The sequence below is a fragment of the Apium graveolens genome, chromosome 1, assembly GCF_009905375.1.
Source record: "Apium graveolens cultivar Ventura chromosome 1, ASM990537v1, whole genome shotgun sequence".
Taxonomy (NCBI): Eukaryota; Viridiplantae; Streptophyta; class Magnoliopsida; order Apiales; family Apiaceae; genus Apium; species Apium graveolens.
In genome coordinates, this window is record NC_133647.1 from 202650505 (window position 1) to 202663696 (window position 13192).

The 13192-nt window shown below is 44.3% G+C and overlaps 2 protein-coding genes across 2 annotated transcripts; both read right to left on the reverse strand.

The window, feature by feature from the left end:
• Positions 1-430: 430 nt before the first annotated feature.
• LOC141717683 (uncharacterized) lies at positions 431-2077 on the reverse strand. Its single transcript, XM_074519859.1, has one exon. It carries the CDS (start codon positions 2075-2077, stop codon positions 431-433), a length of 1647 nt encoding a protein of 548 aa, XP_074375960.1.
• A 9162-nt stretch (positions 2078-11239) lies between these two features.
• On the reverse strand, positions 11240-12886 carry LOC141717690 (uncharacterized). The gene has a single exon (XM_074519869.1). It carries the CDS (start codon positions 12884-12886, stop codon positions 11240-11242), a length of 1647 nt encoding a protein of 548 aa, XP_074375970.1.
• Positions 12887-13192: the final 306 nt, after the last annotated feature.

Sequence of the window (13192 nt, forward strand, 5' to 3'; positions counted from 1 at the left end):
TTGCCTCCTCTTCTTCCAACATCTCAATTCTGATTGTGTCTTCCAAGTACAACACTGTTGGGGGCAGCCCGGAGGGATGCTCATCTTCTTGCTCAGCATAATAGTGGACTCAGATTTTCTCGATTGGTTGCTCAATGCTTTTTTCTTGATCTACGTCCGAAGTATCTTCGGCATGGGAGTCTTTTCTAAAGCCTCTCATAGCTTGCCTGTAGCACTCCCGAGAGTCATACTAAGAACCCTTCATACTCCCCACCCCATTTGACGTTGGAAATTTGATGGTTAGGTGGTGGATTGAAGTGATAACTCTCATTTCCCGCAGAAAAGGTCGTCCCAACAACACGTTGTGGGACGATTCCTGATTCAGGACCTTAAATTCAAACATCTTTGTTACCGACAATGGGCTTTCCCCCAAAGTACATGGCAGCCGAATCTATCCCATGACCCTAACTCCTGCGCCTGAAAATCCATAGACCCACGAGTCTTCCCCCGACATATCCTGATCAGGTAATCCCATTTTCTTGAAGGTGCTGTAATAGAGGATGTTTGTCGAGCTTCCATTATCCACGAAGGCTCTATGGACATTTTTGGTTCCGATTTGGATGGAAATAACTAGCGCATCATTGTGGAGATGATGTACCCATCGGACATCTGCTTCTCTGAAGGTGATATCCATGGACTCGCCCTTAAATACTTTGGGTGGTCGAGTGTCCACCCTATGAATGTCTATGAGAGGCCTGAACCGGGCCTCCCTAGCGTATCTTGCCAAGGCTCGGTTACTGCATTCCATCCCGGGATCTCCCCCGTATATTGTTCGGATACTTCCATCCCTGACAAATTTATTCTCCTCCAGGGTATCATTGTTCGACCCGCATGGTGCTCGCTTTTCTTCTTCTTTTGCTTTGTCATCCTTGTGCTTCCTTACTTTCTTGACTACCCATTCACCAAGGTATCCTTCCTTGATAAGCGCTTCGATTTCATCTCTTAAATGTCGGCACTCATGCGTGTTATGTCCAGATGATTCATGGTATTCGCAATACTTTTTCTTGTCTTTTCTTTGCCATGATGATAAAGCTTCAGGTTTTCTAAATAGCCCTCTGTTTTTGTTTACTTCGAAGATATATTTGATAGATACGACCAAGGGCGTGTACCGGCTTGTTCTGTAGTCATAGTTTGAGGGAGGACTCCATTCCCTCCTCGTGCTTGCGGTATTTACCCGGTCTGGGCTTTGACTACTTCTTCTGTACCTTGGGCTTGGAGACCTATCCCTCTTCCTTCCTTTGCTTCTCTGACTTGACTGTGAAGTCGGTTGCACCTCTGCCAGAGATTGTTCTATAGCTTTAAAAGATTCTGCCAAAGCGAAGACATCTGCTAGAGTAGCCGGGTCTTTCCCTTGCAAGTGCTTCCAAAAGTCCGAGCCAACCCTTAATCCTGCGATCAGGAAGCTTTTCAGGGCTTCGTCTGATGCTCCCCTCACGCTGGTAGATTCAGCGTTGAACCTTTTGAAGTACGATGTCAAGCTTTCATTTTCCCTTTGCCTAACATTGGCAAGAGTTGTTACAGAGGGCGCATATCTCACCGCGGCTTGGAACTTGGTTAAGAACAGAGTTTTCATTTGGTCCCATGAGGTGATCACTCCTGGCCCGAGCTTTTGAAACCACTGCTGGGCACTTTCTCTGAAGGTTGCCGCCAAGAGACGGCATCGAGCCAAGTCTGTGACTTGGTACACATCCATCTCTATATTAAAACGACCCAGGAATTCTACCAGATCCGAGTTTCCGTGGAAACGGAGATCACTAGTAGTGTTGTGATACCCGGCCGGCAATTGCGCCTCTCTTACCGCCACCGAGAATGGGGAAGGGATTTCAGCTGTGGCCATCACTCTGCCTTCCAGGTGGTTAAGTAGCCTTTTTAGATCTCCCACGTTGAAAGTTCCCACGCCTGGAATGGTCTGCATTTGAGGCTGCGGACCTTGGGGTTGTAATGGAGGTGCCTCCACTTGATTCCTCCGAGAGGGGCTTGCTGCTGGTTCGTGTTTTGGGCGTCTTCGGGTATCACAATTACTTCGGGATTCCGTCATTGATTTCTCCCTTGATTTTCTTCTTGACCCTGGTCGCGGCCCCGAGCCGTACCGCGATCGTAGTTTTCTACGTCTCTATGATCATCATGTTCCGCATAGTCATAGCTGTCTGCTAGGTTATTCCTGCGAGAATCAAGGTGACCGCGGTAATTGTCGCGACGGTATCCCTCTAAGTATCTACCTCGGCCTCCATCTCTTCCCCTCCCTTAAGGCCTTCTCCAACGATCGTTTCCATACCCACGCCCATATCGATCCAGCGATCTGCGGGGATGAGCTCTCTCATGATCGCGGTGCCGCTCCCGATTTTCCTGGGAATTCAGGGGCACACGCGTTGGATCGCGGTGCCGCTCCCGATTTTCCTGGGAATTCAGGGGCACACGCGTTGTATCATGGGGCGTCACATCTCCACGATCAGCTTCTTTCTGCCATTCAAGTAACAACATTCTTAAATCATCATCGCCCAAGCGGATCCCCAAGCGATCTTTCAAAGCTGCGAAGCCCCGTTGTTGATTCTCCGGCATCGACTCTTCCTGTCGGCGTTCCTCGAGACTACGTCCAGACCGGTGCGGATGGGTGGCTCTCCGATTATCCACCCGCAGAATTTCCCAACCATCAGCATTTTCTTCCACTAGCTCGATGATTGGGGACGTGTCATTGGAATAGTCCAGGCGCCGCGGGGTTATCGGCACACGCCCTCCTTCGGTGCGGCCATGGTCGGCTGAGGCATCCCTATCAGTCATGGGTGCTTTTCCAGGTGCGTGAGTTGTACGACCGCGACGAAGACCCCTCCTGGCCTTGCGTCGCTCCACGGTGCTCAACCTTGAATCGAAACCATTCAAAGCATCGTCCATGCGATACAGTTGTTCCAACAAGTCGGCGTTGCTGATGAGCACAGACGGCTGTCCCCCAACGTCCGGCGTAGGACGGTCAGTCATTGGCGGAACGTAGGGTTCATATTCATAGCCGTGATCAGAATCTTCTTCAGAAATTCCATCATAAAAACTTCCATCACGATATTGAGACATCCTTCCTCCCAGATGCAGATCTTGATTAGCCCCTCCTTCTAGCGCCAATTTATTGATGGAGGAATTTGGGAACAACAAAACTTGAGGTTAGTAGCCGGAAACAAGATCTGTGATGGCAGTTCTTCGTCGGAAACGTGAACAGTAACCGGTGGATCCGATGAACAGTATTCGTCGGAAAAGATGAACAGTGTTTGGTGGTGATAATTATTGGGGGCTGAGATTGCTTAGGGTTAGTGGTGGCTCATTTGCGCTCTCGCTTCTTACCCCATAAAATTTGCCTACAGGACAAGTGATCCCAAGCCTTTGGGTGCAAAGTGCAGGATACTCTGAAGTCTCCCAACGAGGACACCCGTTGACTACAGAGACAGAGCTCCCAAAGCACACACCAGATTTCACCCCACATCCCCAATGAGGACACCCATTGACTATAGGAGGAGGCCTTCAGTCCAGGCATACCCCTGGAGGTCTCTGACCACGGACACCACCTTTCATGTAGATATGCTACAAGAAGGAGTTCTTCAATAGAGTACCTGCACCAAATAGATTAGTAATAATAATCTCCATCTTCCTTGAGTCTTCCAAAGAGTTCGTCCAAGTAGCATGTCAAAGGTGCATTTGTGTGCCAAGTAAAAGTTAAGGGCGCGCCCAAACATTTCTATGTGCTGGCGCCGCCTTGTGTCATCAGCCTTTGACCTCCTCTTTTGTCATTTTATATTATAGGGCCCGCCGTAAATTATGCACCGTTAGGGCTTGCCCTATTTCTATCCAAGCCAAGTTATGAATGTGTCAAAATAATCATGTCTGAGTAATCCATCCAAAGAGCCTTTCTCACTTAGGGCGCGCCCTAAGGCTCACCATGAGACAGAATTCAATCAAGGAATTCTTCACCCCCTTTTCAGCAATTGGGCGCGCCTTCTCTTTCTTTTAAGGGCGCATCTACTATTTTTTTTTATGAAAAGTTAATCTTATCTTTTCCTAGATTTCAGGCGTTTCTCCTTCGATTTTGCCTATTTTATCAATCTCCATCTGAATATTGTTTATACCAATTTTCGGGCATAACATCTTGGATCCACATCTCAACTACTGCCGGATCAGTTGCTCCATCAAAAGTTGGCGGGATCAAACGCTTGAACTGAGAGACGATGTTGGGCTTCGGTTGTTGATTCACAAGTACAGCTAGGGTTTCAGCCAACTGGTCAAAGACATTTTCTCCTTCATCATTGTTGCCCTGATTGCCATTATTGTTCTGATTTTCGTTGTTGTTCTGGTTGTTACCGTTCTCCCCGTCCATCTTTTCTAAAACACACAAAACAATTTCTAAACTTACAACCAATGATCGTAAAGCACAAGAGTCAAACATATCAAATAATCACAAAAACATATGCCTAAATTCAATATAATTTCCTAAGACCTATACAATAGTCTAAAGGATCGCATCCTAGGGAATGTACTAATCCCATACCTAATACACTCCGAAGGACAGCCTGGCTCTTGATACCAACTGCAACAGCCCGCACTTCCGGACTATTAAATCTAAATACAAAACTTAAATAAAATAAATTTTTATACGATAATTCAAAATATATAACGAAGGTCAAAACAGCGGTCAAACTCAATAATCAAAATCATAAAAATAGAGACGCAACTCCACAAATCCGATATTAATTGTCTAAACAGATAATCAAATTTAGTCTTAAAACAAAGTCTTTATTATAACTCAAATAGCACGAAATTAAGCAGCACAAATCTCCACATAGTTCTCATTCTTTATTCTTAATATGCTCCAAACTCCAAACCTGAAATATTAAAAGGGGTGAGCTACAAAGCTCAGCAAGTACAAATTGACTAACTCTTTAACAAAAAAAACAATGGGTGTTTTAATAAAATAATTTTCTGAAATCAATAATAATTTTGTAAAACATTTTTTTTAAAAATATAAATCTCACCCAAAGTTTTATATTTTAAAATTCAGAATTTAAAACAGAACAGAGCAGATTTTATAACAGATTAGAACAGAGTAAAACAAAACGAAACAATAATTCTTATAAATACCACAGTCTTGATCTACGACCAAACTTTGCCAGTAGCCGGCATCTTATTCTTATTCTTATTCTCATATACCACACTTTACCAGTGGTCGGCATCTAAAGTTCAATAATTACGCGTCCTTAATAGGTATCTAAAGTTGCACACTTGTGCGCCTAATAAGCGTATCTAAGGCTAGTTCCGGAACTATAGCGTAAATTACGAACAAGTTCGAAAACGTAGAGAATGTGTTCTAAAATTCACAAATACTTATATCTTATAATTTCGAAATCAAAGTTCTTGTATCTTATACGAAATTAAAAACAAAATTGAAATATATTTTCCGAAAATTAAAATTAAGTCAAAAGTACTTACCTTGAAGTTCACACTTAAATCCGAATACACGGACAATCCTATTTTACAGATACATAAAACACAAAACATTAAATATTTAATTTAACAATAAAACTGTCAGAGAGTACACGTGTGATTTATATGTGTGCCACGTTAGATTGAATGTAGAAGCTAACAAATCGACAAAAATACAAAAATACACCACACACAAAAATACAAAAATATACCATGCTTTCAAGATTTTAAAATTTGATATACATAAACCGAACACATTCATTACTCAAAGTGATAATTAAATAAGCTAACACATGCTTGGAAACTAGGTTACTATTACAACAATTAACGTGCACAAAATATTATTTAATTAACCTTAATAACTATGCATGCTTTTTACATGAAACAGTAGCAAAATTAATACAACTTAATTATTATTTATATGGCCAAAAGCATAAACAACGCATGTAAAATATAAACTATAAAATAATAACAATACATTTAAATAAAGGATAATTAATATCTCAAGTAAACAAATTTCGAACCACAAAAAAAATAACCTTTTCACTTCTTTCTGAAAACATGTATGAATTTGTTAAAGACCGTTATTAAACTTTAACACGAAATTAAACACAATTAATTCACAAGGAGAAGCGTGACATAAAATAATATAATAGTTATTAAAAGTGAAATTGAAGGAGACGTACCTCTCTGATGAAAACCTGTACGAGTCTCTCAATACTAGCGTGAGAATTTTATATAGGCCAACAAATACACAAGTCTTCAATTTAATTAGGAAATTCTAAAACTTGGTTCTAAAGTTTTTACTACCTTTTCAAGCAAATTCCAAATTTTAATATTTTAATACACACAAATACCTAAACTAAAAACGATATAGATTTTCTAATTTATTCTCACACTTCTTACCACAAATAACAAATCTTTTCTCAAGGCAAATAACTTGCACAAAAAGATTTTCGGAATATTCTAATTTAAAAATATAAATCAAAAACGAATAATTATCTAATTTCTAATAAATAAATAAAATGTAAAATTACAGATTTTACATTCTTCCCTCCTTAAAAGAATTTGGTCCCCAAATTCATAAAAATTAAATTAAATAAGTCACCAAAAGAAAAGAAATCATACCTTAATTACGATATTTGTCATTTCCTGTGAGTTGAAATACACGTCCTTTGCCCATCTGGTTATCTGCTTCCTTTCTTGGTTGCGGTGGCGGGTTGTGCGGGCAATTCAAAATCTTGTGTCCTACTTCTCCGCAATGAAAACAAGCACCTGTATTCCAACGGCTGACCTTGTCCGGATGATTCTTGCCGCACCTCGTACACCTCTCTCGATCACCTTGACCTCCGATGTTATCGTACACGTGTGGCTTCTTGAGTGGTCCCCTTGAAAAGATTGCCCACCAGTTTGAGTGAACCGCCTCTTATTCCAGCTGCCAGACACCTTGTCAGATTCTGCCAAGCCCCTTTCGATCACTAACGCCTTGTTAAGGACAGTCTCGTATGTCTGAAGTTCAAAAGACGCCACAGAGTTCCTGATGTCACTTCGAAGTCCCTCTTCCAATATTCGTGCTCGACTGCTCTCATCTGCTACTAAGGTCGACGCGTATTTCGCAAGCTTTGTAAATTCTGCTTCGTATTGAATGACGGTTCTATCCCCTTGCTGAAGGCGAATGAAGTCCCTCTCTTTCTGCAGACGAACTGTTCTAGGAAAGTACTTGTCCTCTAAAGCCTTCTTGAACTTTGCCCAAGTGTACGATTCAGGATTTTCTTCAAGATTCGATATTGTCTCGTTCTTCCTCTTTTCCATGAGCCACCAGTCGTAAGCGCTTCCTTGCAATTGGTACACAGCTAAGGTCACCTTCTGCTGCTCATTGCTCCCTAGAAGTCCGAAAGCTTTTTCCATCTCTTGTGTTGACGGAGGAATTTGGGAATAACAAAACTTGAGGTTAGTAGCCGGAAACAAGATCTGTGATGGCAGTTCTTCGTCGGAAACGTGAACAGTAACCGGTGGATCCGATGAACAGTATTCGTCAGAAAAGATGAACAGTGTTTGGTGGTGATAATTATTGGGGGCTGAGATTGCTTAGGGTTAGTGGTGGCTCCTTTGCGCTCTCGCTTCTTACCCCTTACAATTTGCCTACGTACCCCTATTTATAGGGGATCAAGCCCACGTAGTTCTTGGGGAACAAGAAACCTAATGGGCTTAGATTTCTTATCCCGAGGCCCAGTAGGAAACCCACTGGAAATCGTCTTCTACTAGCTTTAGGAATGTCCGCCGATGAGGCCCAACCATAAAGGCCCAAGGCTCGTCCGCGGCTTCGAGACTTCACGGATGAGGCATCTCCCTGGCCAAGGATAACCCTCTGCTACCAGCTGTTTCTCTAGTCCACGGACGCAGGTATAGCCGTGGTTCACCCCAAATGTTGGACGCATCCTTGTCCCCCGATAAGGAGCCCCTACCAGATTACAAGACAAGTGATCCCAAACCTTTGGGTGCAAAGTGCAGGATACTCCGAAATCTCCCAACGAGGACACCCGTTGACTATAGAGACAGAGCTCCCAAAGCACACACCAGATTTCACCCCACATCCCCAATGAGGACACCCATTGACTACATGAGGAGGCCTTCAATCCAGGTATACCCCTGGAGGTCTCTGACCACGGACACCACCTTTCCTGTAGATATGCTACAGGAAGGAGTTCTTCAATAGAGTTCATGCACCAAATAGATTAGTAATAATAATCTCCATCTTCCTTGAGTCTTCCAAAGAGTTCGTCCAAGTAGCATGTCAAAGGTGCATTTGTGTGCCAAGTAGAAGTTAAGGGCGCACCCAAATATTTCTATGTGCTGGCGCCGCCTTGTGTCATCAACCTTTGACCTCCTCTTTTGTCATTTTATATTATAGGGCGCGCCGTAAATTATGCACCGTTAGGGCTTGCCCTATTTCTATCCAAGTAAAGCCAAGTTATGAATGTGTCAAAATAATCATGTCTGAGTAATCCGTCCAAAGAGCCTTTCTCACTAAGGGCGCGCCCTAAGGCTCACCATGGGACATAATTCAATCAAGGAATTCCTCACCCCCTCTTCAGCAAAAGGGCGCTCCTTCTCTTTCTTTTAAGGGCGCGTCTACTATTTTTTTTATGGAAAGTTAATCTTATCTTTTCCTAGATTTCAGGTATTTCTCCTTCGATTTTGCTTATTTTATCAATCTCCATCTGAATATTGTTTATACCATCTTTTGGGCATAACAACTACCCCCCAAATTCGGAATCGCTTCGAACTATCAGATTCACGGCCCCTACCTCCAGAGCTAATTTCAGACCGTTGATCAAGGCTTCATACTCAGCATCATTGTTAGTAGCATAAAACTTGAAATGGATATCACCCATCAAACGGTGCCCCTCCGGAGTGATCAAGACAATCCCGGCACCTGATCCATTGTTGTTCACGGCCCCGTCAACATGTAATATCCACCAAGGGTGTGGGAGTTCCTGCCTCTTCTCATCCTGAGAACTTCCTTTCGAGGTCGGTTCCGCCAACACTATGGCCTTGTCATCAACTTCTGCATCGAACTCAAGTATGAAATCAGCCAACGCTTGTCCCTTAATTGCCGTGCGGGGACAATATTCTAAATCGAATTGTCCTAGCTCCACTGCCCATTTTAACATTCTCCCTGACGATTCAGGTTTATGTAGAATATGCCGAAGCGGATAAGCGGTGCGAACTTCTATTCGGTGAGCCTGAAAGTATGGTCTTAACTTTCGTGCCGCAAGAATGAGTGTGTACACCAGTTTTTCCATATTGGTATACCTGGTTTCTGCATCCAACAACCTTTTGCTCACATAGTATACGGGCCACTGGTGGCTTTCTTCTTCCTTTACCAATATCGCACTGACTGAATATTCAGACACCGCCAAATAAAGAATCAATGTTTCTCCGTCTTCTGGCTTGGCCAACATTGGAAGATTTCCCAACTGCTCTTTGATTTTCAGAAAAGCTTCTTCACACTCAGGAGTCCACAGAAAATCCTTCCCCCTTCCTTTGATTGCCTTGAAGAATTCTTTGCACCTATCTGATGACTTTGAGACAAATCGATTCAGGGCCGCAATCCTTCCTGTCAGACTCTGTACTTGTTTGACGCTGGTGGGAGATTTCATGTCTAGCAGAGCTTTGATTTTTGCCGGATTAGCCTCAATCCCCCGGTGGTTGACCATGAATCCCAAGAATTTCCCCGACTCCACACCGAACACACACTTCTGCGGGTTTAGTTTCATCTTATATTTTCTCAGAATATGGAACATTTCAGCTAAGTCGGCGATGTGGTCTTCCGCCCTTTTCGACTTACGAGCATGTCATCCACATACACTTCCATCGTCTTCCCAATCTGCTTCTTGAACATTTTGTTTACCAATCTTTGATAAGTGGCACCGGCGTTGATCAGACCAAATGGCATTCCGATATAGCAATAGAGCCCTCTATCAGTGATGAAAGAGGTGTGCTCCTGGTCAGGCTCATACATAAGGATTTGGTTATACCCGGAGTATGCGTCCATGAAGCTGAGCAAGGCATGTCCTGCCGTGGCGTCGACCAACTGATCAATTCTCGGTAGGGGAAAACTATCTTTCGGGCACGCCTTATTCAGATCGGTGAAATCCACGCATGTTCTCCATTTGCCGTTGGGCTTTTTTACCAACACCGGGTTTGCTAGCCATTCTGGGTTGAAGGATTCCAGAATTAGTCCGACGTCCAGGAGCCTCTCTACTTCCTCTGCCAGGGCTATAGCTCTCTCTCCGCTTACGGCCCTTCGTTTTTGTCGAACCCCTTTATGCTTGGGGTCGATATTCAATCGGTGGCACATTATCTCTGGATCAATTCCTACCATATCAGAATGGCTCCATGCAAATACATAAAGGTTCGCCAAGAGAAATATTGAAAGACCTTCCTTCAACCTTCGTGCCAACTGGGATCCTATTCTCAAAACCTTACTCGGATCTTTTTCATCGACATGAATTTCAATCGTATCTTCTGTTGGCCCCATCTTTTCCGTCGGCATTGGTATCCGGGGATCCAGGTCTAGCGAATCATGGATTTCATTGTCTTGTAGAGAAGGCACATCCCCTTTAGGAGGAGCGTCGACTTCTTTAGAAGGCGCGCCTTGCATAGCAGGGGCATCAACTTCCTTGGTATGTTTTGCGGGTAAGGGTGCTCCTTTAGGGGGAAGGGTATCATCCTGTTCGAGGCTTTGCAAGACATCGAATCTTCCTTTTAACCGTTCCCCATTGAAATTTGTTTGGACTATGGTGTCCATTGCCTCCTCTTCTTCCAACATCTCAATTCTGATTGTGTCTTCCAAGTACAACACTGTTGGGGGCAGCCCGGAGGGATGCTCATCTTCTTGCTCAACATAATAGTGGACTCAGATTTTCTCGATTGGTTGCTCAATGCTTTTTTCTTGATCTACGTCCGAAGTATCTTCGGCATGGGAGTCTTTTCTAAAGCCTCTCATAGCTTGCCTGTAGCACTCCCGAGAGTCATACTAAGAACCCTTCATACTCCCCACCCCATTTGACGTTGGAAATTTGATGGTTAGGTGGTGGATTGAAGTGATAACTCTCATTTCCCGCAGAAAAGGTCGTCCCAACAACACGTTGTGGGACGATTCCTGATTCAGGACCTTAAATTCAAACATCTTTGTTACCGACAATGGGCTTTCCCCCAAAGTACATGGCAGCCGAATCTATCCCATGACCCTAACTCCTGCGCCTGAAAATCCATAGACCCACGAGTCTTCCCCCGACATATCCTGATCAGGTAATCCCATTTTCTTGAAGGTGCTGTAATAGAGGATGTTTGTCGAGCTTCCATTATCCACGAAGGCTCTATGGACATTTTTGGTTCCGATTTGGATGGAAATAACTAGCGCATCATTGTGGAGATGATGTACCCATCGGACATCTGCTTCTCTGAAGGTGATATCCATGGACTCGCCCTTAAATACTTTGGGTGGTCGAGTGTCCACCCTATGAATGTCTATGAGAGGCCTGAACCGGGCCTCCCTAGCGTATCTTGCCAAGGCTCGGTTACTGCATTCCATCCCGGGATCTCCCCCGTATATTGTTCGGATACTTCCATCCCTGACAAATTTATTCTCCTCCAGGGTATCATTGTTCGACCCGCATGGTGCTCGCTTTTCTTCTTCTTTTGCTTTGTCATCCTTGTGCTTCCTTACTTTCTTGACTACCCATTCACCAAGGTATCCTTCCTTGATAAGCGCTTCGATTTCATCTCTTAAATGTCGGCACTCATGCGTGTTATGTCCAGATGATTCATGGTATTCGCAATACTTTTTCTTGTCTTTTCTTTGCCATGATGATAAAGCTTCAGGTTTTCTAAATAGCCCTCTGTTTTTGTTTACTTCGAAGATATATTTGATAGATACGACCAAGGGCGTGTACCGGCTTGTTCTGTAGTCATAGTTTGAGGGAGGACTCCATTCCCTCCTCGTGCTTGCGGTATTTACCCGGTCTGGGCTTTGACTACTTCTTCTGTACCTTGGGCTTGGAGACCTATCCCTCTTCCTTCCTTTGCTTCTCTGACTTGACTGTGAAGTCGGTTGCACCTCTGCCAGAGATTGTTCTATAGCTTTAAAAGATTCTGCCAAAGCGAAGACATCTGCTAGAGTAGCCGGGTCTTTCCCTTGCAAGTGCTTCCAAAAGTCCGAGCCAACCCTTAATCCTGCGATCAGGAAGCTTTTCAGGGCTTCGTCTGATGCTCCCCTCACGCTGGTAGATTCAGCGTTGAACCTTTTGAAGTACGATGTCAAGCTTTCATTTTCCCTTTGCCTAACATTGGCAAGAGTTGTTACAGAGGGCGCATATCTCACCGCGGCTTGGAACTTGGTTAAGAACAGAGTTTTCATTTGGTCCCATGAGGTGATCACTCCTGGCCCGAGCTTTTGAAACCACTGCTGGGCACTTTCTCTGAAGGTTGCCGCCAAGAGACGGCATCGAGCCAAGTCTGTGACTTGGTACACATCCATCTCTATATTAAAACGACCCAGGAATTCTACCAGATCCGAGTTTCCGTGGAAACGGAGATCACTAGTAGTGTTGTGATACCCGGCCGGCAATTGCGCCTCTCTTACCGCCACCGAGAATGGGGAAGGGATTTCAGCTGTGGCCATCACTCTGCCTTCCAGGTGGTTAAGTAGCCTTTTTAGATCTCCCACGTTGAAAGTTCCCACGCCTGGAATGGTCTGCATTTGAGGCTGCGGACCTTGGGGTTGTAATGGAGGTGCCTCCACTTGATTCCTCCGAGAGGGGCTTGCTGCTGGTTCGTGTTTTGGGCGTCTTCGGGTATCACAATTACTTCGGGATTCCGTCATTGATTTCTCCCTTGATTTTCTTCTTGACCCTGGTCGCGGCCCCGAGCCGTACCGCGATCGTAGTTTTCTACGTCTCTATGATCATCATGTTCCGCATAGTCATAGCTGTCTGCTAGGTTATTCCTGCGAGAATCAAGGTGACCGCGGTAATTGTCGCGACGGTATCCCTCTAAGTATCTACCTCGGCCTCCATCTCTTCCCCTCCCTTAAGGCCTTCTCCAACGATCGTTTCCATACCCATGCCCATATCGATCCAGCGATCTGCGGGGATGAGCTCTCTCATGATCGCGGTGCCGCTCCCGATTT